This window comes from Struthio camelus, chromosome W (genome assembly GCF_040807025.1).
Source record: "Struthio camelus isolate bStrCam1 chromosome W, bStrCam1.hap1, whole genome shotgun sequence".
Taxonomy (NCBI): Eukaryota; Metazoa; Chordata; class Aves; order Struthioniformes; family Struthionidae; genus Struthio; species Struthio camelus.
This window is the reverse complement of record NC_090981.1, coordinates 2640157-2662050: the sequence shown is the minus strand read 5'-3', so window position 1 is coordinate 2662050 and position 21894 is coordinate 2640157. Positions and strand designations below refer to the sequence as shown.

The 21894-nt window shown below is 47.0% G+C and overlaps 1 protein-coding gene across 1 annotated transcript in view; it reads right to left on the bottom strand.

Moving 5' to 3' along the window:
- Positions 1-13224, bottom strand: part of LOC104144433 (E3 ubiquitin-protein ligase RNF38) — a 198983-nt gene extending 185759 nt beyond the window's left edge. Inside the window, 2 exon segments of the mRNA XM_068924678.1 lie at positions 8077-8308; positions 8310-13224. Of these exon segments, the coding sequence (XP_068780779.1) occupies positions 8077-8308; positions 8310-8588 (511 nt within the window). The 5' untranslated portion in view covers positions 8589-13224.
- Between the last annotated feature and the right edge of the window lie 8670 nt (positions 13225-21894).

Genomic DNA, 21894 nt, shown 5'->3' with positions numbered 1-21894 from the left:
CAGCTGTCCCAAAGCACAACCCCTGTGTAAAGTGGGAAGAGTACAAGAAAAGAAACATGCAATAGGTTTTAAGTAATTTTACCCCGGAATGAAATAGCTCACAGCGTAAACAACACGTTTGAGTGCCTGAGGTGCTACTTTAAGATAGACATGAAAACATGTGTGTTGTAGCGTTGTTTCAAATACAGAAAAATCATGCAGACATAGAAGGGAAGTGTTAGGACATGAAAAGATATAACTATCCAGCTACAAAGAACAACTGAAGAGTTTTTAATATTGAATTCAAGTCACTTAGCTAAATATGTTTGCATTGCTGCTTTTAGACACAGGACAACTACATTTTGCTTCATGCCATTGCATTTCATTGAATTGAGGTTGTCCTGCACACCTAGTTATCATATACCTGTTATCAGTCATTTTAACTGAGACAGGATTACCAGTTTCAAAACCAGACAGACAGATCCTCACCATAAAAACTACAAAATGTTAGGCCTGAATTGCCTTTCAAGTGCACACAGGCAAATCCAGGGCCTCTTCAGTAATGCTTGTTCACTGATACCAACAGAAAAATCAGGATGGGTGAAGAGATGACAGTATGTGTATGTGCACGTGCGTGTGAGTGTCTCCCTCTGTGGAGGTGTGTTTGCATGTCTCCCGTGTGTGAATGTGCACGAGTATCTCCCAGTGTACATGTGTGTGCATGCACAAGTATCTCCCTCTCTGTGTACATGTGCAAGAGTATCTCCCTTTGCATGCATGTTAACATCTCCCTCTGTGTCTGTGTGCATACATGCACGAGTGTCTCCCTGTATGTCTATGTCTCCCTCTGTGCACTCATCTCCCTCCGTGTCTCCCTGTGTCTGTGTGCATTTCCTTCTGCATGTACATGCATCTATCTCCCTCTGCATGCATGTACATCCGTGTCCTCTGTGTGTGCATGTGTGGGGGTGTCTCCTTCTTTGCGTGCATCTCCCTCGATGTCTGTAATGAATCTAAGCATCTCTGTCTGTGTGCATGTCTGTCCCTCTCAGTGTGTGTGAGCACCTCCCTCTGTGTCTGTGCATGTGTCCACACATCTCCCTCCACGTGTGTGTGCACACAAGTTTCTCCCTCTCTGTGTACATGTTCGTGTCTTCCTCTGTGTGCACGTGCCTCCCTTTGTGCGAATCTCTCTGCATGAGTGTCTCCCTCTGTGAGTGTTACCCTCTGTGTGTGTGTGCATGCACAAGTGCCTTCCTCTGCATGTGTGCATGCATGTTTCTCCCTGTGTATGTGCATGAGTATCCTCCTCAGGGTGCATGTGCACGTTTTTCACTGCATGTGGGCATGTCTCCCTCTGTGTGCCTGTGTTTGCACACAAGCATCTCCCTCTATGTGTGCACACATGAGCATCTCCCTCTGTGCATGCACAAGTGTCTCCCTGTATGTCAGTGTACGTGCACATTTCTGTGTGAGCATGAGTCATCCCCTGCATGTGCATGCATGCACAAATGTCTCCCTTTGCATGAGTATACATGTGTATATGAATGTCTCCTGGTGTGTGTGTGCATGCATACATGCATCTCCCTCTGTGTGCACATGTGCATGCACATCTTGTGTGTGTGCATGCAAAGTGTCTTCCTCTGTGCATATGCATGTCTCCCTCTGTGTGCATGCACAAGTGCTTTGCACTATTTGTGAGCGTGCATGCACAAACGTTTCCCTGTGTATGCATGTGTCCATATGTGTCTCCCTCTCATAAAAAAAAGTCTAGGTTGGAAGGGAGCTCTGGAGATCATCTGGTCCAACCTTCTGTTGAAAGCAGGGCCTTAGATTAGGTTATCCAGGGCCCCGTCAAGCCAAGTCTTGACTATTTCAAGCAAGGGAGATCCCACCACTTCTCTGGGCAGCCTATTGCAGTGTTTAATTGTTCTCATGGTGAAGAACTTTCCTCTTATATCCAGACAGAATTTCCCCGAAGCAGCTTGTGCCCATTGCCTCTTGTCCTGTCACCATGCTTCCTGGTGAAGAGAGTGCCTCCATCTTCTCTATAACTACCTTTAGGGAGCGGAAGACTGTGATTAGATTCCTTCCCCCCCCCCCCCCCACCTTCTCTTCCGTAGGCTAAAGAAACCCAATTCCTTCAACCTTTCTTCATATGTCAACGTCTCCAAACCTCTGATCATCTTAGTGGCCCTCCACTGAACCCTCTCCAGTTTTTCAATGTCTCTATTGAACTGGGGGGAACAAAACTGGACACAGTATTCCAGGTGTGGCCTAACAAGCACCAAGTAGAGTAGAAGAGTCACATCCCTTGAGCTGCTGGCTATACTCTTGCTGACACAGCCCAGGACACGGTTTGCCTTCACTGCTGCCAGGGCGCACTGCTGACTCATGTTCAGCTTGCAGCCCACTGGGACCCCCGGGTCCTTTTCAGCAGAGCTACATCCCAGCCTGTACTGCTGTTTGGGATTATTCTGTCACAGGTGCAAGACTTGACATTCGTCTTTGCTAAACCTCATGCAATTCTTGTTGGCCAAGTCTTCCAGACTATTGAGGTCTCTCTGTATGGTGGCTCTTCCTTCTGATGTATCTACCTCTCCTCACAGTTTGGTGCCAACTGCGAACTTGATAAGGGTGCATTCAATCCTGTCATCCAGATCATTTATAAAGATACCAAATAGTATCAGATCCAGTGTCAACCCCTAAGGAACTCCACTCATGACTGGCTGCCAGTTTGACTTTGAACCATTAACCAACACCCTTTTAACTTCACAGCTTAGCCAGTTTTCCACCCATCTTGTGGCCCATCTGTCCAGTCCATATCTTACCAGCTTGTCAACAGAAATGTTATGGGAGACCATGTCAAATGCCTTGCAAAAATCAAGGTAAATGACTTCCACTGCTCTCTCCTCATCCACTGAGCATCACAGAAGACAATCAGGTTGGTCAAGTATGTTTTACTGTTGGTAAATCTGTGTTGGCTTTTCTCAATTTCCTCCTTCTCCTTCACGTGCCTGGAAATAGCTTCCAGGAGGACCTGTTCCATAACTTTCCCCAGGGACTGAAGTGAGGCTGACTGGTCTGTAGTTTCCCAGAGTTTCCTTTTTCCTCTTTTAGTAAACAGGCACAATACTTGCCCTTTTCCAGTCATCCGGGACTTCCCCTGACCTCCATGAGCTTTCAAAGATGATAGAGAGTGGCTTTGCAATGATGTCTGCCAACTCTCTTAGCACCCTCGGATGCATCCCATCAGGTCTCATAGATTTGTATATGTCCAAATTGTACAGATGGTCCCTGACTCAACCCTCCTCTATATTGGTGGTTTGCCATTTGCTTTGCTGTTGCTTCTTGCATAGAGACTTGAAGGCTGACCTTACCCATGAAGTCCAAAGCAAAGAAAGCATCGAGTACCTCAGCCTTTTCTTTATCATTTGTAACTAACTTGCCAGCCCCATTCAGCAACGGGTCTACATCTTCCTTATACTTCCGCTTGCTACTAACATACCTATAATAGAAGCCTTTCTTGTTATCCTTGCCATCTCTTTCCAGTTTGAGCTCCAGCTGAGCTTTTGCCTTCCTAACTGCATCTCTGCATGCCTGAGCAATGTTTTTATATTCCTCTTTGGAAGGCTGCCCTCTTTTCCATCTCTCATATGCTTCTTATTTGCTTTTTTTCCAGTGGCTCATTATTTAAGCAGGCTGCTTTCTTGTTATGCCTGCTCCTTTTCCTGCTTAGGAGGATGGACTGTGCTTTAAGAAGGCTGTCTCTGAAAATCTCCCCAGACTCCTGAGCTCTTTTGCCCTCCAAATCAGACTCCCATGAGATCCCTCCCTGAACAAGTTGAAACCAGCTCTTCTGAAGTCCAAGGTCTTTATTCTGTTACTTTGTCTTCCTCACACCCCTTAGGATCTCAAACTCCGTAATCTTATGCTTACTGCTGATCTTACTGGTCACTGCTGCCAAGGCTGCCATTGACAGTCACATCTCCAAACAAGTCTTCCTTATTTGTAAGCAGTAGGTGCAGAAGAGCACCATTCCTAGTCAGCACATCCAGCAATTGCATTAGAAAGTTGTCCTCAACACACTCAGGAAAACTCCTAGACTGCTTATTCACTGCTGTGTTGCTTTCCCAGCAAATATGAGGGTAGTTGAAGTCCCCCATAATAACCAGGGCCTACAAACCTGAGGCTCGAGTTGTCTGAGGTTGTTATTGTGTTTGCATGTGTTTCTCTGTGTGCACACACATCTCGTGTGCATACGCATGCCTCCCTGTGTTTGTGTGCACAAGTGTCTCCCTGTGTAAGCATGTGAGCATCTCCCTCTGTGCGTACATGTGCGTGAGTGTCCTCCTCTGTGTATGCACATCTTCATCTGTCTGTCTGTCTACGCGTCTCTCTGTGTTGGTGTGCACACGTGTCCTCCTCTGCATTTGTGTACATGACTGTGTGTGTCCACAACTACCTGATTGGAGGAAACAGAGAAGATGGAGTCAGACTCTTCTCAGAGGTGATAGGAAGAGAGGCAAAGGACACAAGTTGCAACATGGGAAATTCCAATTAGGAAAAAAATTTGGAAAAAAACATTTTTACCATGAAGGTGGTCAATTACTGGAACAGGTTGCGGTAGGATCTCCATTCTTGGAGGTGCTCAAGACTTGACTGGACAAGGCCCTGAGCAACCTGATCTAATTAGACCTGCTCTGAGCAGGAGGTTGGACTAGATGACCTCTGGAGCTCCCTTCCAACCTAAATTATTCTATGATTCTATGAGCGCGCATGTGTCTGTGGACATTGCTTGTAAACTACAGTAAGTTTAATTACCCCCAAAATTTGAAGACGGTTTAATAATACAGTCTGGATCTTCTTGATATTTTACTTTTTTGGCAAAATGGAAAACTTCCTGATTCTACAAATAGGTACACAATTCATTCTCTGGTAGCAAATATTTAAATGAAATAAGTAGATTTTCACAGATCCAAAACAGCCTTTGCTCTTCGGGGAGGAATCATTTCTTCTCCCCATCTACACGCCACCTGATTTGGTCTGTAATATATCATACGTTTTCTTAACACTATAAGATTAATCACAGATCATAATACACACATACATTTTATATATGTTTGAGATTATGACTAACAATGAATGAGGACCTGAGCACATTGTAAAACCTAACCATTTAATTTTGGTATCACAGGAGCTAAACTCTTAGAGCAAACTGGTCCTAACCGTTCCAAGTACCATAGTGGCAAACAAGCTTTTCTGACTGCAACATCATCTCTAACAGAGATTGCTCAAGCTGAATGTTTAGCACAGGATCTGTGTTAATAAAGACCAAAACTTTTGGACACACCCCCTAAAGTTCCCTCCCTTTTCAGACAAAAGGCAAGAAAGAAAGTGAACACTCCTTAATCCAATGGCAAGATCTTGGTACCAGGACTGTGATGAATTGAAAAAATGGCAAAGGTTCTATTTCTTAAAATGGTAAAGGTTCTATTTCTTTACTGTACCGAAGAGTTTCCAAGTCACAGGCAATGTAAAACCTTTTCTTTCACAGTAATACACTAAGTCAATTTTATTATGAGATTATCAGAACTGTGGGAGAGCTAGGAGAGGATTTAGGATCAGACTTCAACCTGAGCTGTTCTACAGCTACTACATCAAGAATGTCCAATCTCTAAACAGCAGAATTGAAATAAAGTTCTGTCAAGTAAAACTTCCATTTCTGAGATCACTTACATCTGGAAAAGATTTTTTTTTCCTGTTAAATATCATCTTTTGTGAAAGGCCCACATAACTAGGGAGGAGAAACATCTATAATAAGTGGTCTCCAATACACACACACACAGAGATATTTCTGCAATATATAAAACAATTCAAAGGTAAAAATTAAAATTCTGTCTATATTTTTAACATGGTATTCCTTTAAAATATTCCCAACCACAAATTCCAAGAGAAAGTAGTGAACCCATTTGTGTGTATAAAATATATCTCATTTTGGAGTAAGATTTCTAATGGTGTAAACATCCATACTACAGACTTCCATAAGTTATCTAAGTAACTCTCCAAGACATGAACACAGTTAAAAATATATTATAGGAAAGGACTAATTAGATAGTTATTTCTCTATGCTCCAATCCCAAAGAATGATCTCTCATTGCTTGCTTTTCTCCCTGCACTACTTTGTAATTACTTCATATATATATAATAGCTATATTATATATAATAATACATATAATATATAATAATAGTTCTTAATGCCATATGCAAACATCAGTGAAAAAACATCTAAGACCCCAATCCTGAAACCAAAGTCATGTTTAAAATGTAATCACGTGGGAAACCTCAATGCAGTCTAGAAGAGAACTTCCATGTTTAACAATAAACGCATGATCTTAAGTGTTAGGACCTCAGTCTTGTAAACATCATAGTTCTAAAATAAAAGTGAATTGAGTGGTCAAAAGCTGTTCCTCAGAGGGATATCACTGTGTAACCATTTTTAACAGAAAATGGATCTGACACTTAAAAAGTGAGGTGTCAAATGGCCAATATACAGTGATTATTAAGAAGAAAGATAGGGTTTCCATAAGAAGATGCTTTCCCAACATTTTGGAATTACTGCCATATACAAGGCTTTAAGAAGCCATACCAGTCTTAATTATTAGTTTCAAAAGACACTGACAGTATAGGAAAAAAATAGTCTACCAGCTAGGAGCTGCTTTGGATTTACATACACATGTAATTTTAGAAATGAACGCCACTCCTAAAGGACTACAAATTCCCTCACAAAATAAATATTCTAAAAATCAAACACTGATGCTTCCAAACTGAGTCGGTTCACTTTCCACTACCAATAAAAACGAAGGACAGTAAGAATGCAAGCACAGTTACTCATTAAGGAAATTAAGTAAGAGTACATCACACATTTATGCTATATATTACATTTAACAACAGATTATATGTATTAGGGGGCTGTTTCTTTACCAAAGAGATCAGAGCTAACCATAGACAATCACTGAATCTCACTTAATATTCTGAAGGATCAACTAAACAGAGTAACTACAATCAAAGTTACACAGCCCTGGAATTATTCAGAATACAACAAAAGCTTATATGATAGTACAGACATATTTAAAGTCACAGTAAGAAAAAAATAGTAATATCAAATTAATAAAAAATATTATACCAACAGGCTAGGAAATATGAAGACAGCACAGATACTATATTAGCAATGATTATACTAAGGATAGATGTGCCATCTCAAATATAACTACAGTGTCTCTTCTCCAACAGCATAATTTATAACGCTGCCTCTGACACTAAGAAAAAAAAATTATATCTGAAAGTTCTCAAAGGATGGAATAATTTTAAATGCTTCCATCCTAACACTCAACTCAGGCTCTGTGGCAGGACCCCTACACCCCATTGAGCCACACAGAGTAAGAGAGTTCAGAAACTTTCTCCAGCTGTCCAGTCCAACACCAGAAATACAAGGAGAAAATATGCAGAGAAGGAAGTGGCTCCTCAACACAGTCCTTGGAGACTCCACAGACCCCCGGTCTTGGTCAGTCTCTCTCTCTCTCTCTCTCTCTCTCTCTCTCTCTCCCCGACACACTCCAAAGTTTCAGCCGCTCGTCAGGAGATATAAAACTTGAACAAGAGCCCCAATAAGTTTATTTGTTTTGGTATGACCCTTGCAGAGTTTTTTGCTCAGTCCCTTGTCCTGGAGCCCCGACGTCTCCCCCGTATGCGCTGCTGCTCCCATGTCACCCCCAGGGAATCAGCACCCTCCGGGCAGCGGGGCGAGCACTCAAGAAGGTCACAAGCTCTGAGGGCAGAGACACCCCAAAGGAGATGGAGGGTGATACCATGACTCTGGTCTCTCCCTCCCCCCCGTGTGTTTTACCGCCTGGCGTCCAGACACCCGTAGTGTCTCCCGTGGGGACACACACCTGGCGGGGCAGGCATAACTCCACTGAAGTGTTGCGGAGGGTGTCAACTTCTGGGACCTTTGGGGGAGAAGATGAACAAGGGGGTAGTCTGGGGGAGGTGGGAAGAAAGTAGCACCCCCGCCCCCGCTCCACACACACTGCTTACCTGACACAGGGGCTCTGGTGCCCGGGGCAGCGCTGTGGCTGCCTCTGCCCTGGCTCTGAGCGTCCTGCTCCGGGAGGCTCGGCCTGTGTAGGGGTGGTGGCGGCTGCTGGCAGAGGGTGGGGGGAGGCGGCGGCTGGAAATGAGCAGCGCCCCCGTTCATGGCGAAGCTAAGGAAGCTGGAGTAGATCCGGGGGGACTCCAAGAGGAGGAAGGGAGCTGAGGGGGGGGGTGACGGCTGCGGCTCCGGCAGCGAAAGAGGAGGGGGAGAAGAAGGCGGGAGGCGGCAGCGCAGAGGTGGGTGAGGGGGAGACGGCGGAAGGAGCCGCCAATCTGCTGGTCGGCCCAACTCCCCTACCCGCTTCTCCGGCCTGGCGAAGGGGATCCGATCGATCTTCAACGCCGTCCTCCCCGGGCTTAGCGGATTCCCGGTTGCGGTTCCGCAGACGGGCGGAGGGAAAGAGGCGGGAGTCGGGCTGCACCGCGTAGGGTTGCGAATTGGCGGTGATCGGCATCACTTCCCCCCGCCCGCCCCCAAGCAGCTGGCGGCGGCCGGGATCCCCGCTGTCCGGGCAGCGCACAAGGGGTGGTGGGCACGGCAACAAACTTCCTTTCGGTCTCCCCTCCCCTGCGAGGTAGCAGCAGTGGGGCAAGGGGGCTGCCACCGCTCGTTGCCCCCCGGTCCGGGCTCAGGGGTACTGGACGGGGGCTGAGCCTGCTAGCCCGGCAGAGGAGGGGGTTAGCTGCGCCTCCCGGCTCAAGGGGCGAGGGCCCAATGCAAGGGAGAAAACAAAGGCAGCATAGGAGGATACAATGCCTCTTTCCCCCGCCTCCGCCCTGGAAACAATAACAGCACAACGTCGGGGAAGCGAAAGCAAAGCGTATTTGAAGCAGCAAAGTGCCGCCCCTCCCCTTCCCTCTCGGGCGCTTCCTCTCCCGGCTCAGCCCTCCTCGTACAAGAAGTGGACCTTGGTGGTCCACTTCTCCGGGCCCTGACCAGAAGTAGGGAGACGCCCCGCGGGTGCCTGTCCATGTATTTGATCCGCCTTCGTGTTTGTATGCCTTTTCCTCTCCCTTTGTAGGGCAGGGGCAAGTCCTCTATCCCACCGCATTGGGTTGGCTGCTCTCAGGGAAGAAGTTGCTTCCTTCCTCCTCTGCCATCGGCCTCACCAGCTCAATATAAATTATACACGGAGAGAAAGAAGAGTGCTCAGCTCACAGCCAGCCCTGTATTTTTCCACTTCCATACCAACTCCATCCACCTAGATCCCAAGGCAGCATAGAGCAGAGCCTTCTCGGAACGCTGGCTCCCACACATGAGGGAACACAGTGATCCAGGGAGGGCCCCATCCCTACTGGACACAAACTCTTCTCCCTTTGTTTCACTCTCCCCTTCCTTTCTCTGCTTCTTTTCTTCTTTCCACCCCCCCCCCCCTTGCTTGTGCTCAGCTGCACCAGGAGGTCTCAGCCCAACCACCCTGGCAATGCTGGAAGGGGAAAGCTCTCCCCGCGTTGCGTGCCACTTATAATGCTAGGACCCTTGGCACAGCTCCCTCTCAGACCTTGCTCCCTTCTTTCTTTCCCCAGGCTCCCTCCCTGGCAGCAGCAGTGACATATATTTGTATATACTTTTTTTCTCCTCTCCTTTAAAAAGCATACAAGCAAGGGAGGGAGGATAGCCCCACATGGATCATCGCATGTACACATAGAGAACAGAAAGCCACTGGCTAGCAGTACTGCTTGGCACATATGTCTATGTGTGTGCGCACAAGGCTATAAACTCAACAGGGAAGGCTTGAAAGGGTTTGGTAGATTTTTCTAGCCTCAGCTCCTTGCCATCCATGCACTTTCGATTAAGTGAGCCTTTGCTTTGCCAGGGTGGCCCGGCCACCCTGGTTCCTGGGAGAGCTGCACAAAGCCAGGGAGCTTCTGCCTGCAAGAAATGTGCAGCAATCAATCATATTAGAAAGCCCTGAGCAGAGCAGATGCACTGAACTCACAATCATCCTTGTCCCCTTTGCACTCCTTCCTTGATTAGGACTCAAGCATCTCCTTGTGTTTTAGCTACCCCTAGCTTCTCCCATCTTTCCAATTGAGAAACACCTACAAGGGTCTCCCCACACTTCCTCCACGTGCAGTGAACTAGCAGGGAGCTTTCAAGGCAGAGCTGCAGGGAACATCTGTAGTTGCAAAGGCCTCTCCAGTAATGGGGCTGCCTTTGCAGCGATGCATTTCTCTCCCTTTCAGGGCAGTGCTTTGTTGGGGGGGGGGGGGGTGGAGAGGAAGAGAAGAGGGAAGAGGGAACTGCTGCAATCGATTAGGTGGCCAAGCGATTGCACAGGGCTGTGTGCTTGGTTACAGGGCTGGCTCTTCATCCATCACTCACAAGCGCTTGATGGGTGGGGGGAAGAGTTGAGCAGTTGGAGAGAGTAGGGCACAGTGGCAAGAAGGGAAAAATCAATCATTTACAAACACACAAGCACCTGCAGCTTGCAGGAACAGAGAGGCTGGAGCTTGCCTTTTGTCAGGCATATGCTTTTCCCCCCTCCCACAGCTCCGCCAGCCTCATTCTCGTATGTCTCATGCGCACACAGGGCTGCGCTCCTCAGTGATAAATCCCCCATGGTGCGTGCAGAAAAGTCACTGTCATATTGATGGCATGGAAACAGGAAATGGGTGCTACAGTGGCTGTGCTGCAAGGTGCATGCATGAATTCCCTGGTCCAGCATCTTTGGAAACTTTACCCTGGGCTGTATTTCCCCTCCCGCAACTGTGAAGTGGAGATGCTATTGACATAATCAGTTAGTAGTTCATGCCCATCTTGCCTGACAGACAAATTACTTCCCCTCAGAGAAAGGGGAAAGCTCTAATCCTTGGGAGTCCACTGGAACCTTCACGGTCTCCCAGGGTTACATGCAACCAATGCTGGCCCCTTGCATGAAGATTAATTATCATTTAATAATCTCAGCTATTTAATTAGTGTAGGGATGCCTAGCCCTACTGTCAGGATCAATCAGAAGAGGTGTCTGGAAAGATAAACAGTTAATTTTAGTTAAGAACAAGAAGTGGACACGTGTGGCAGGGGTGACAGACTTCTCACTTATTTTGATTTGCTCCAAAAATACTTTTGTTACTATTTGAAGGAGTAAAGTTTTCTAGACTTCTGGTTTGCTGTTTCTTGGTGCAAGCAATTAAACTGACCTTAGCATTTTATATAGTTTGATACATCAGTAAACTTAAATTGGACACAATGACTACAGCATATTACTCTGGTAACATATCAGATGAGCATTTTTCATCTCAATTCTTTTACATTAAAAGATACTAAGAATGCAGCTAGGATATTTTCTCACAGGAATTAAAAATGTGTGTGTTGAAATAAATGTCTACATTTGTCAAAATAAACTGTTTTTTAGTTTTCAGGAAGAGTAGATAATGTGAAAATTGACATGTACATAAACAAAGAAAAAGTCTTTACTCGGTGAAATTTACTACCTAGGAGATACATGGTATTACTTGTTGAAGAAGGAGAATTACGTGAGCTTAAATGCATAGATGGAAAATTCATTTACTTCTAAATATCACAGCAGTGCCATTTTCTCCACACAATCCCCAATACAATTTCATTGATGGAAAAAAGTTTCTTCTATTTATTCTTTCACAACTGTAATAGTTAATGTCCATCCCCAGAGACAATCCTTCACTACAGCAAGCTTTCCAGATTTCATAGAATTTTCAACATCACCTCTTCGTGTCACTCCTTTCCCTCACTCTACATGTGGTTTGGTTTAAGTTTTCACCTAATGTGAGAAGAGGTCACCATGCCACCTCCAGAGAGGTGGTACCACTGGGACTTCCAGCCTTGTGCTGGAAATCATTGCATGTCTTCCAGCAATTATCTATGGCTATTCAAGGCTTTTCTAGATTAGTTTGCTAAACTCCACAAACCTAAACACCCTACAGACAACAACTTCTAGCTATCCACTTTGTAGAATATAAGGGTCAAAAGCACTTTCCCTTCCCATCCTATGTTTTGCATTTGTGAGGTACTCACAATTCTTCCCAGTTCATATCACTACTATATGGTAACCACACAGCCTGCATGAAGCTCTTGGAGATAGAGAAATGACAGAAACAGGAGGATATAGAAAACCACCATTGCTTTATGGTGATTCATTCTTCATTCAGTGGGGAAGTTTCTTTAAAACTCTTCCTGTACTGACAATATTGCATTAACATTGAGTTATGGCACACTCATCTTTTCCTAAGTCCTCCACAACTCTGTACAGTTGAATTTTAGGGGATTTCTGTTCTGCAGGACAAGGAATGATCTTGCTTTCAGACCTTCAACTAAAATAAGATTTCTAACTTTGCTGCAAAGATCTTTTCTTCCCCAAAGAGAGGATAGTTCTGAATTATGAAGCTACTTTGGCCATTGATCTAATGTGCACTCCAGACTGCAGGTCATTTGGGAGTTCAAGGAACTCTGTAAAAAGTGGGTGTGACATTTTAGAGATACATACCTTGAAGGTTCTGGTACATTATGAATTATTTACTTCTGGAGTTCATGTGCTCCATTTTCCTTTAAATTTAGTCACAAAAGTGACATGTCCCGAATCCTTCAATCAATTGGTGGTTCTGTCTCATGTCTCCTTATTAGGAGGCTGATCAGGTGTTGTGCTTCTACACATAGGCTGTTTAGAATGGGAAAACCAGGGGCTTGGAACTCAGAAAGAAGGTGGTGAATGTCCTGGGTGGAGGAAACATACTGGAAGCGGGGGAAGATCCTGGAGATGGGGGAGATGCACAGAGACAAATGCCAGGGGATGCCCAGGGACCTCGGCTGGTAACACCCGAAACTGGTAACTGTGAGCAACTGCACAGCATGGAACTGATGTGACTTTCTGCCTGACCTGCCTGGAGCAGCAGCGATCTCCCTGATGGAAAGGAAAGTCAAGACCAAGTGAATGCGACTTTGGGGGCGAGGGTGAGCAAGTGAGCGTGTGAAAAGATCAGGTAAGGTAAAAGCTCTAATCTCACATACCAATAGAACTCCAGCATGCTTACAATATTTTGTATTTAAGCCTACAGGATTTATACATGGAAAAAATCTAGAACTGTTGGGGACTGTCTGTGCTTTTCAAATAAGGATTTAAATATGTATAGATACACCTTAACGTGAAGGGCCACACAAAAAAGGGACGCTCTCCTGAATACAATTTAAAATATTTCATAGTCAGCAAGTGAAGGACACATGGGCCCAAGAGACCAGGGCAACATTTCAAAAATAAATTTCAATGAAGAGGAAAGTATTTTTCTAGGGGTCCTTGCCCCCCTCTTTCAATCCAACTCTAACAGGCACATTGAAGAGCTACATCCAATATATTGCTGTCCCTATTTACTTGTAGTTTGTCACTTTAGAAGATATTATGCCATGCAACATTACTTCTTCATAAGCAGTCAGTTTTCTTAGTCTCGACACATTTCACATACCAGTGGTCAAGAGCCTCTTCCCCCATGCCTCAAAAAAATCATTCAGACTTTTTAAAAACAGCTCAGTGCCCAACCTGTACTCAATCTAAAATCATTTGCAATACCAGTTTTCTGATCATATTGTAAATATTTTGTTAATCATGCTAAAAAACATACAAACCACAAAGACCATAGACTCCTATGGCTTGTAAGCCAAAAGGCATAAAAAAATTACAAAACCTTCACCAAAAATTTATCCATAAGCTAAAGCTTTCCTCCCTCTTTGTTTGCTGCCATATTAACTTTAAAAAAAAAAAAAAAAAAAAATCAAGGAGAAAAAAAAGTGATGCCATGCAGATTTACAGGAAAACCTGCAAACAGCAAAAACGGGCAGAAGATCTGATTACATGGGGAAGAAGTGAAAGGGAAGCTAAAAACCACTAAAAATGAAAACGGGGGGGGGGGGGGGGCACCATTCTGATCCTGCAAATACTTAAACATATTCTTTATGAAAGCAGGATTACAAACATGCCTAGAAGGCCAGTAAGAAGTGGAGTTCCTCAGGGGTCTATCCTGGGGCCTACCCTGTTTAATATCTTTACCAATGACCTAGAGGAGGAGATAGAATCCATCTCATCAAGTTTGTGGACAACACCAAACTGGGGGAGTGTAGTTGATACGCTCGAGAATGGGGCTGCCATTCAGAGGGACCTAGACAGGCTGGAGGAATGGGCTGGCAGGAACCGTATGAAATTCAACAAGAACAAATGCCAAATCTTGCACCTGGGATGGACTAACCCCTTGCAATGGTACAGGCTGGGAACTGACTAGCTGGGGAACAGCTCTGCTGAAAAGGACCTGGGGGTCCTGGGGGACAAAAGGCTAAACACAAACCAGCAGTGTTCTCTGACAGCAAGGAAGGCCAACAGCATCCTGGGCTATATTAACAGGAGTGTAACCAGCAGATTGGGGAAAACAATTATCCCCCTTTACTCAGCATTCATTAGACCACAGTTTACACACATACACACACACCCCATAGCACAAGAAAGATGTTGATGAACTTGAGCAAGTCCAGCAGAGGCCACTAAGATGGTTAGAAGGCTGGAGGACATGCCCTATGAGGAGAGGCTGAGGTCTACAGAGTATTTAAAGACATAGTTTTCCTTCTTCAAAGATAAAAACTGTCAGGGAGCAGCAAGGGCTGGCTGCTCTGCAAGGGAAGGTGAGCCAGGCACTGAGTGTGATAACAAAGCCAGCAGAGGCAGTGGTCTCACCAGGAAGGGTCCAGTCCCACAGTCCCCCCAGGCAAGGCAAGCAGGGCAGGTCCAGTGACGGTAACAAGGGTGAGACACAGTCCAGTGATTGCCAGACAAGTCCGTAGTGACAAGGCAGACCCAAGGTCAGGGCAGGAAGCCAGTTCGCGGGTCAGGGCCTGGGTCCTGATCAACAAGGCCCGTGGCCAGGCACAGGCATAGCTGCGACACAGCGGGAGCTGTAGCTCAGGCAGGGGCCAAACAGTAGAGGCTCAGTTTAAAAGCAGCTCCCAGGGGAAGGGGGGGGGGGGGTCAGCCTTCGCTGAGGTCTTCCAGCAGCACTGTCTGGGAGCTCTCTCTCTCCAAGGTCACCAGAAGGAAAGGGAGGCTGCCCTCTGCTGCACTACCTATAAGTTGGCCCTGAACCCCAGCAGCCAAACCTTCAGGAGGGGGGATGCTCTCAAGGCCCTGACAGACATAACTAGTACCCTACCTCATTCTCCTAAACAGGATGGTGCTGACTGATGTCCAGTGTTAAACTCACCGATAGCTTACTTCAGACAGACCTAAGGAAAAAGTTACATCCAGTGAGGATCTTTCCAATGTTATAGGCTTTGTTTTGTTTTAGAGTTTACAAACTCAAAACATTACAGTGATCAGAAAACTGCTGCATTCAGTATTGCAGATTTCCTTTCACTTCAGGTGAGTTCAAAGCTCACTGCTTTAAGTAAGAATAACCACTAAGACAAGGTCTCCCAGGCCTTTGTGCCTAGAGACAGGGTTCAAGGAAGAGAGGAACTGCCAGTAGTGGAGAAAGATCGAGTCAGGGATCTCTTGAGAAATCTCAACCAACCCATACAAGTCCATAGGACCAGATGTGATGCATCCAAGGGCACCGAGAGAGCTGGCTGATGTCATTATGAGGCTGCTCTCAATCATCTTTGAAAGGGCATGGAGATCATGGAAGATCCCCAATGACTGGAGAAAGGTAAATGTGGCACCTGTCTTCAGAAAAGGCAAGAAGGATGATCTGGAGAACTACGGGCTGGTCAGCCTCACTTCGATCCCTGAAAAAAATCTTCTTGGAACACATTTTTGGGCACACGAGGGAGAAGGTGACTGGGAAGAGCCAGCACACATTTACCAAGAGTAAATTATGCTTGAACAACCTGATTGCCTTCTATGAAGAGATGACTGGCTCTGGGGACAAGGGGAGAGCAGTGGATGTTACCTACCTTGATTTAGGAAGGCTTTTGACACAGTCTCCCACAGCATTCTTGTATCCAAGTTGAGATGTTGTGGTCTATATGAGTGGACTACTAGATGGGTGAGAAAGCAACTGGATCATCAGGCTCAAAAGAGAGTGGTTAATGGCTCATGCTCTACCTGGAGGTCGGTTACAAGTGGAGTTCCTCAGGGGTCTATCCTGGAACTGCTCCTGCTTCATATCTTATCTTTATCAAGAACCTGGAGGAGGAGACGTAAGGAACCTTACGCACATCCAGCTTCCTGCCACCATCAATTTCACATTTAAATAGTTAAGACATGTGAAATCAGGAAGAGTTAAAACAACAGCTCTGATTTATATTGTTAAATACAAGGCATACAGCTGTCACCTCCCCTACAAGATATTTACAGTAGAACTAACCCCATGTTCCGTTCCTGCAGACATCTCTTGCTTTCTGCAGGGGCAACCTGAGCTGTCATTGATCAGTTAGACTCCAGTCTCACCAGGTGCTGTGTCCGAGAATCAAATTCAACTCCAAGTCAAAGAGAAATGAAGACACTAAACAAGCAGCTGTATTAGACCTACAGGGGGTCGTGTGGATCTGTCGTCTAGGCCTCCATTGGAGCATTGCTAGCCCCATTGCAAAATGAGAAATGCAAGAGGCAGAAAATGAGACCTCTCCCAGGAAAGAAATATCAATATTTGTAACACATGGAAACATAGGTCTTTGATTCCTCCAGTAAGATGATGTTTCCCTAATATGGCTTAGCACAAGTCTTTGAACTTTCAGATGGGCCCTCCCATTTCCTTCCACAGATGCACACTCTGTCCCTGAGTTTAGTTACTTGGAAGCTATGATGTAGCTGTACTCAGCACTAACAAAAATCATTTCTAAGCTCTGCAGTAGATTTCACCGAGTTGCAAACATCTCACCCTAAACAAAGCTCAGCCAGGAGATGGGGGGGAGGGGGGAGAGAAAGAAAAAGAAGCCAAGTATACATCACAGCTGAAGAGCATGTATAACTACTTGCTTATTTGTAAACAAACAGGAGCAAGAAACATAGGTGTCTCTCTGTTAGCCCTGTAAAGGCACTTGCATTCCTGAAGAAACTATAATCATCGAGAGAGAGACTACCAATAAGAATAGGAAATGTAGGGATCAGTGTGACCTGGGTTAAAAACTAGAATGGGTCTAAGACTATGGGATCACTGCCCTGGGATAAGATTCTTACCCAGAGTATAGCAGAGAGAACTATTGCACCACTCTGTAGTGACCCAGACACTACTTAAACCAATGGAAAGACTCTGCCGGAGGGAGGATTCAAAGGGCTTTGGATCAGAGCCCATACAGTAGAAGAAGAATGGTTCCCATCTCTACACACTAGACACAGCCAAGGGAAGAGCCTCTCTTACACACAAGCAGCCTCGACCAATAGCTTCATGCACAGATACAAGGGGAGCATAGGATTTGGGGACAGGGCCCAGATAGCAGAGATGCCAAGAGAACCATTTAGCTAGAGCCCTCCATGCTCTGTTGATAACCCTTCCCAAGACATGGCTTACCCTTCAAATAAAACCCTGAAAATAACATGCACTGCTAAATCCCACATGCCATCACTGAGGCATTTCCCTCTTCCTGTTCTCCCCTCTATCTCAGAGCCAGCCATGGACCCATAGACCATGCTCTGGCTTTTCTAATCACTTGACAAGCGTTGCCTTGGACATGGAGGCTGGACCTGCCTCCCCTCAAAGGGTCAAGCACAGTGGGATACAGTTATTATACATTTGACACATTCTCTCCTTCTCCCCACCTGTTACAGCCTCAATATCCTGCAGGACTGGAGAACTTGGAAGCCATGTTCAGACACAAACAACAAAAAGGTGACTGGGAACAGCCAGCATGGATTTACCAAGGGCACATCATGCCTGACCAACCCGATTGCCTTCTACAGTGAAGAGACTAGCTCTGTGGATGAGGGGAAAGCAGTAGATGCTGTTTACCTTGACTTTAGCAAGGCCTTTGACACGGTCTCCCATAGAATCCTTATAGTTCACATCTCACCTATTTGGCGAAGTGGACTACGAGACGGATAGAAAATTGGCTGCACCACTAGGCTCAAAGGGTTGTAATATGCAATACAAAGTTCAACTGTCACCTGGTTACTACTGGCATTCCTTGGGGTCAATGATGTCAGGGAGCAGCAAATGCCAGCTGCTCCCTAAGGGATGGGGAATCAGGAGCCAAGCACAATAACACAGCTGGCAGGGCAGGGGCCTCACCAGCCACTGCCCAGCCCGACAGTATTGGAGCAAGGCAAGCAGGGCAGGTCACAGAATCGTTTAGGTTGGATGGGACCTCTGGAGATCATCTAGTCCAACCTCCCTGCTCAAGCAGGGACCTCTAGAGCATATTGCCCAGGATCACATCCAGACGGGTTTTGAATATCTCCAGCGAAGGAGACTCCACTACCTCTCTGGGCAACCTGTTCCAATGCTCTGTCACCCTCACAGTGAAGAAGTTTTTTCTCAGGTTCAGATGGAACTTCCTGTGGTTCAGTTTCTGCCCGTTGCCTCTTGTCCTGTCCTTGGGCACCATGGAGAAGAGACTGGCCTCATCCTCTTGACACTCCCCCTTCAGATACTTGTACATGTTGATGAGATCCCCTCTCAATCTTCTCTTCTCCAGGCTGAACAGGCCCAGCTCTCACAGTCTTTCTTCATAGGAGAGGTGCTCCAGCCCTCTAATCATCTTGGTAGCCCTCCGCTGGACTCTCTCCAGGAGTGCCGTGTCTCTCTTGTACTGGGGAGCCCAGAACTGGACACAGGACTCCAGGTGAGGCCTCACCAGGGCTGAGTAGAGGGGCAGGATCACCTCCCTCCACCTGCTGGCAACACTCTGCCTAATGCAGCCCAGGATACCATTGGCCTTCTTGGCCCCAAGGGCACACTGCTGGCTCATGCTTAACTTGTTGTCCACCAGCACTCCCAGGTCCTTCTCTGCAGAGCTACTTTCCAGCAGGTCAACCCCCAGCCTGTACTGGTGCATGGGATTATTCCTGCCTAGGTGCAGGACCCTGCACTTGCCTTTGTTGAACTTCATGAGGTTCCTCTCCGCCCACCTCTCCAGCCTGTCCAGGTCCCTCTGAATGGCAGCACAGTCTTCTGGTGTGTCAGCCACTCCCCCCAGTTTAGTATCATCAGCAAACTTGCTGAGGGTGCACTCTGTCCCTTCCTCCAGGTCATTGATGAATATATTGAACAAGACTGGACCCAGCACTGACCCCTGGGGGACACCACTAGCCACAGGCCTCCAACTTGACTCTGCGCCATTCACCACAACCCTCTGAGCTCGGCCATCCAGCCAGTTCTCAATCCACCTCACCGTCCACTCATCTAGCCCACACTTCCTGAGCTTACCTAGGAGGATGTGATGGGAGACAGTGTCAAAAGCCTTGCTGAAGTCCAGGGAGACAACATCCACTGCTCTCCCCTCACCTACCCAGCCAGTCATTCCGTCATAGAAGGCTATCAGATTGGTCAAGCATGATTTCCCTTTGGTGAATCCATGCTGACTACTCCTGATCACCTTCTTGTCCTCCACATGCTTAGCGATGACCTCCAGGAGGAGCTGTTCCATCACCTTTCCAGGGATGGAGGGGAGGCTGACAGGCCTGTAGTTTCCTGGCTCCTCCTTCTCGCCCTTTTTGAAGACTGGCGTGACATTGGCTTTCTTCCAGTCCTCAGGCACCTCTCCTGATCTCCAGGACCTTTCCAAGATGATGGAGAGTGGCCTAGCAATAACATCCGCCAGCTCCCTCAGCACTCGTGGGTGCATCCCATCGGGGCCCATGGATTTATGGATGTCAAGTTTGGACCAAAGATCTCTAACCTGATCCTCCTCAACCAAGGGAGAGTCTTCCTTTCTCCAGCCTTCCTCTCTTGTCTCCAAGGTCTGGAATTCCTGAGGACTGGCCTTAGCAGTGAAGACTGATGCAAAGAAGGCATTCAATAACTCTGCCTTCTCTGTATCCTTTGTCACCAGGGCACCCGCCCCATTCAGCAGCGGGCCCACGTTTTCCCTAGTCTTCCTTTTGCTACTGATGTATTTGAAGAAGGCCTTCTTGCTGTCCTTGACATCCCTTGCCAGATTGAATTCCAACTGGGCCTTAGCCTTCCTTGTCGCATCCCTGCACGCTCTGACAACGTCCCTGTATTCCTCCCAAGGGGCCTGTCCCCTTTTCCACATTCTGTACACTTCCTTCTTCTGCTGGAGTTTTGCCAGGAGCTCCTTGCTCATCCATGCAGGTCTCCTGCCCGCTTTGCTGGACTTCTTCCTCAGAGGGATGCACTGATCCTGAGCCTGGAAGAAGTGACGCTTGAATATTAACCAGCTTTCTTGGACCCCTCTTCCTTCTAGGGCCCTACCCCAGGAGATTCCCCTAAGTAGGTCCCTGAAGAGGCCAAAGTCAGCTCTCCTGAAGTCCAGCGTTGCAATCCTACTCATTGCCCTGCTCCCTCCTCCCAGGATCCTGAACTCCACCATCTCATGGTCACTGCAGCCAAGGCTGCCCCCAACCTTCACCTCTCCAACTAGACCTTCTTTGTTCGTTAGTACAAGGTCTAGCATTGCACCTCTCCTCGTTGGCGTCTCCACCACCTGAGTCAAGAAATTATCATCAATGCTTTGCAGGAACCTCTTTGACTGTTTGTGCCTAGCTGTGCTGTCTTCCCAGCAGATGTCAGGGTGGTTCAAGTCTCCCATGAGAACCAGGGCCTGTGATCGTGAGGCTACTTCCAGCTGTCTGTAGAAGGCCTCATCGATGACTTCCTCCTGGTCAGGTGGCCTGTAGTAGACCCCCACAACAGTGTCACCCATGTTACCCTGCCCTTTAATCCTTACCCATAGGCTCTCAACTTGCTCTTCATCCACCCCGAGGCAGAGCTCCATACATTCTAGCTGCTCCCTCACATAAAGAGCAACTCCACCACCTCCCCTTCCTGACCTGTCTTTCCTAAAAGGCACATAGCCATCCATGACAGCATCCCAGTCATGTGAACTATCCCACCATGTCTCTGTGACTGCAATGAGATCATGGCCCTGCGACCGCACACAGATCTCTAACTCTTCCTGCTTATTCCCCATGCTGCGTGCGTTGGTGCACAGGCATTTCAGAGAGCCAGTCAAGCACGCAGGCTTCCCAGGAGAGGTGCAAGAGGATCCGCCATAGCCATGTTGCATGCTGTCTCCCCTGGTTGTATGCACCCGCTGGAGGCATCCTGACTTGAGCGGTGTTTTACTGACTCCCCTGCCACTATACCACTCCCCTTCCCCCATCTTGCCTAGTTTAAAGCCCTCCTTACCAGGCTGGCCAATCTGTTGGCAAAGACACGCGTGCCCTGCTTGGTAAGGTGGATCCCATCGCTCCCCATCAGCTGTTGATCTTCAAACAGGGTCCCATGGTCATAGAAACCAAAGCCCTGTTGCCAACACCAGCGGCGCAGCCAGCTGTTAACTTGGAAAACTCGTCTACTCCTCCTCCTGTCCTTTCCCCTCACAGGCAAGATTGAGGAGAAAACGACCTGGGCTCCCAGACCCTTGACCACCATCCCCAGAGCTCTGAAGTCCTGTTTGATGGTTTCCAGTTTGCCTTTCGTGTCATTAGCACCCACATGGAAGATCAGCAGAGGGTAGTAGTCCGACGCGTGGACAAGCCTTGGCAGTCTTTCCACGACATCTCTTATTCGAGCCCCCGGCAGGCAGCAAACCTCTCTGGACAAGAGGTCAGGTCGGCAGAGAGGTGCCTCTGTCCCCTGCAGCAGGGAGTCACCCACAACAATCACTCGCCGCTTCTTCCGGGGGTTCCT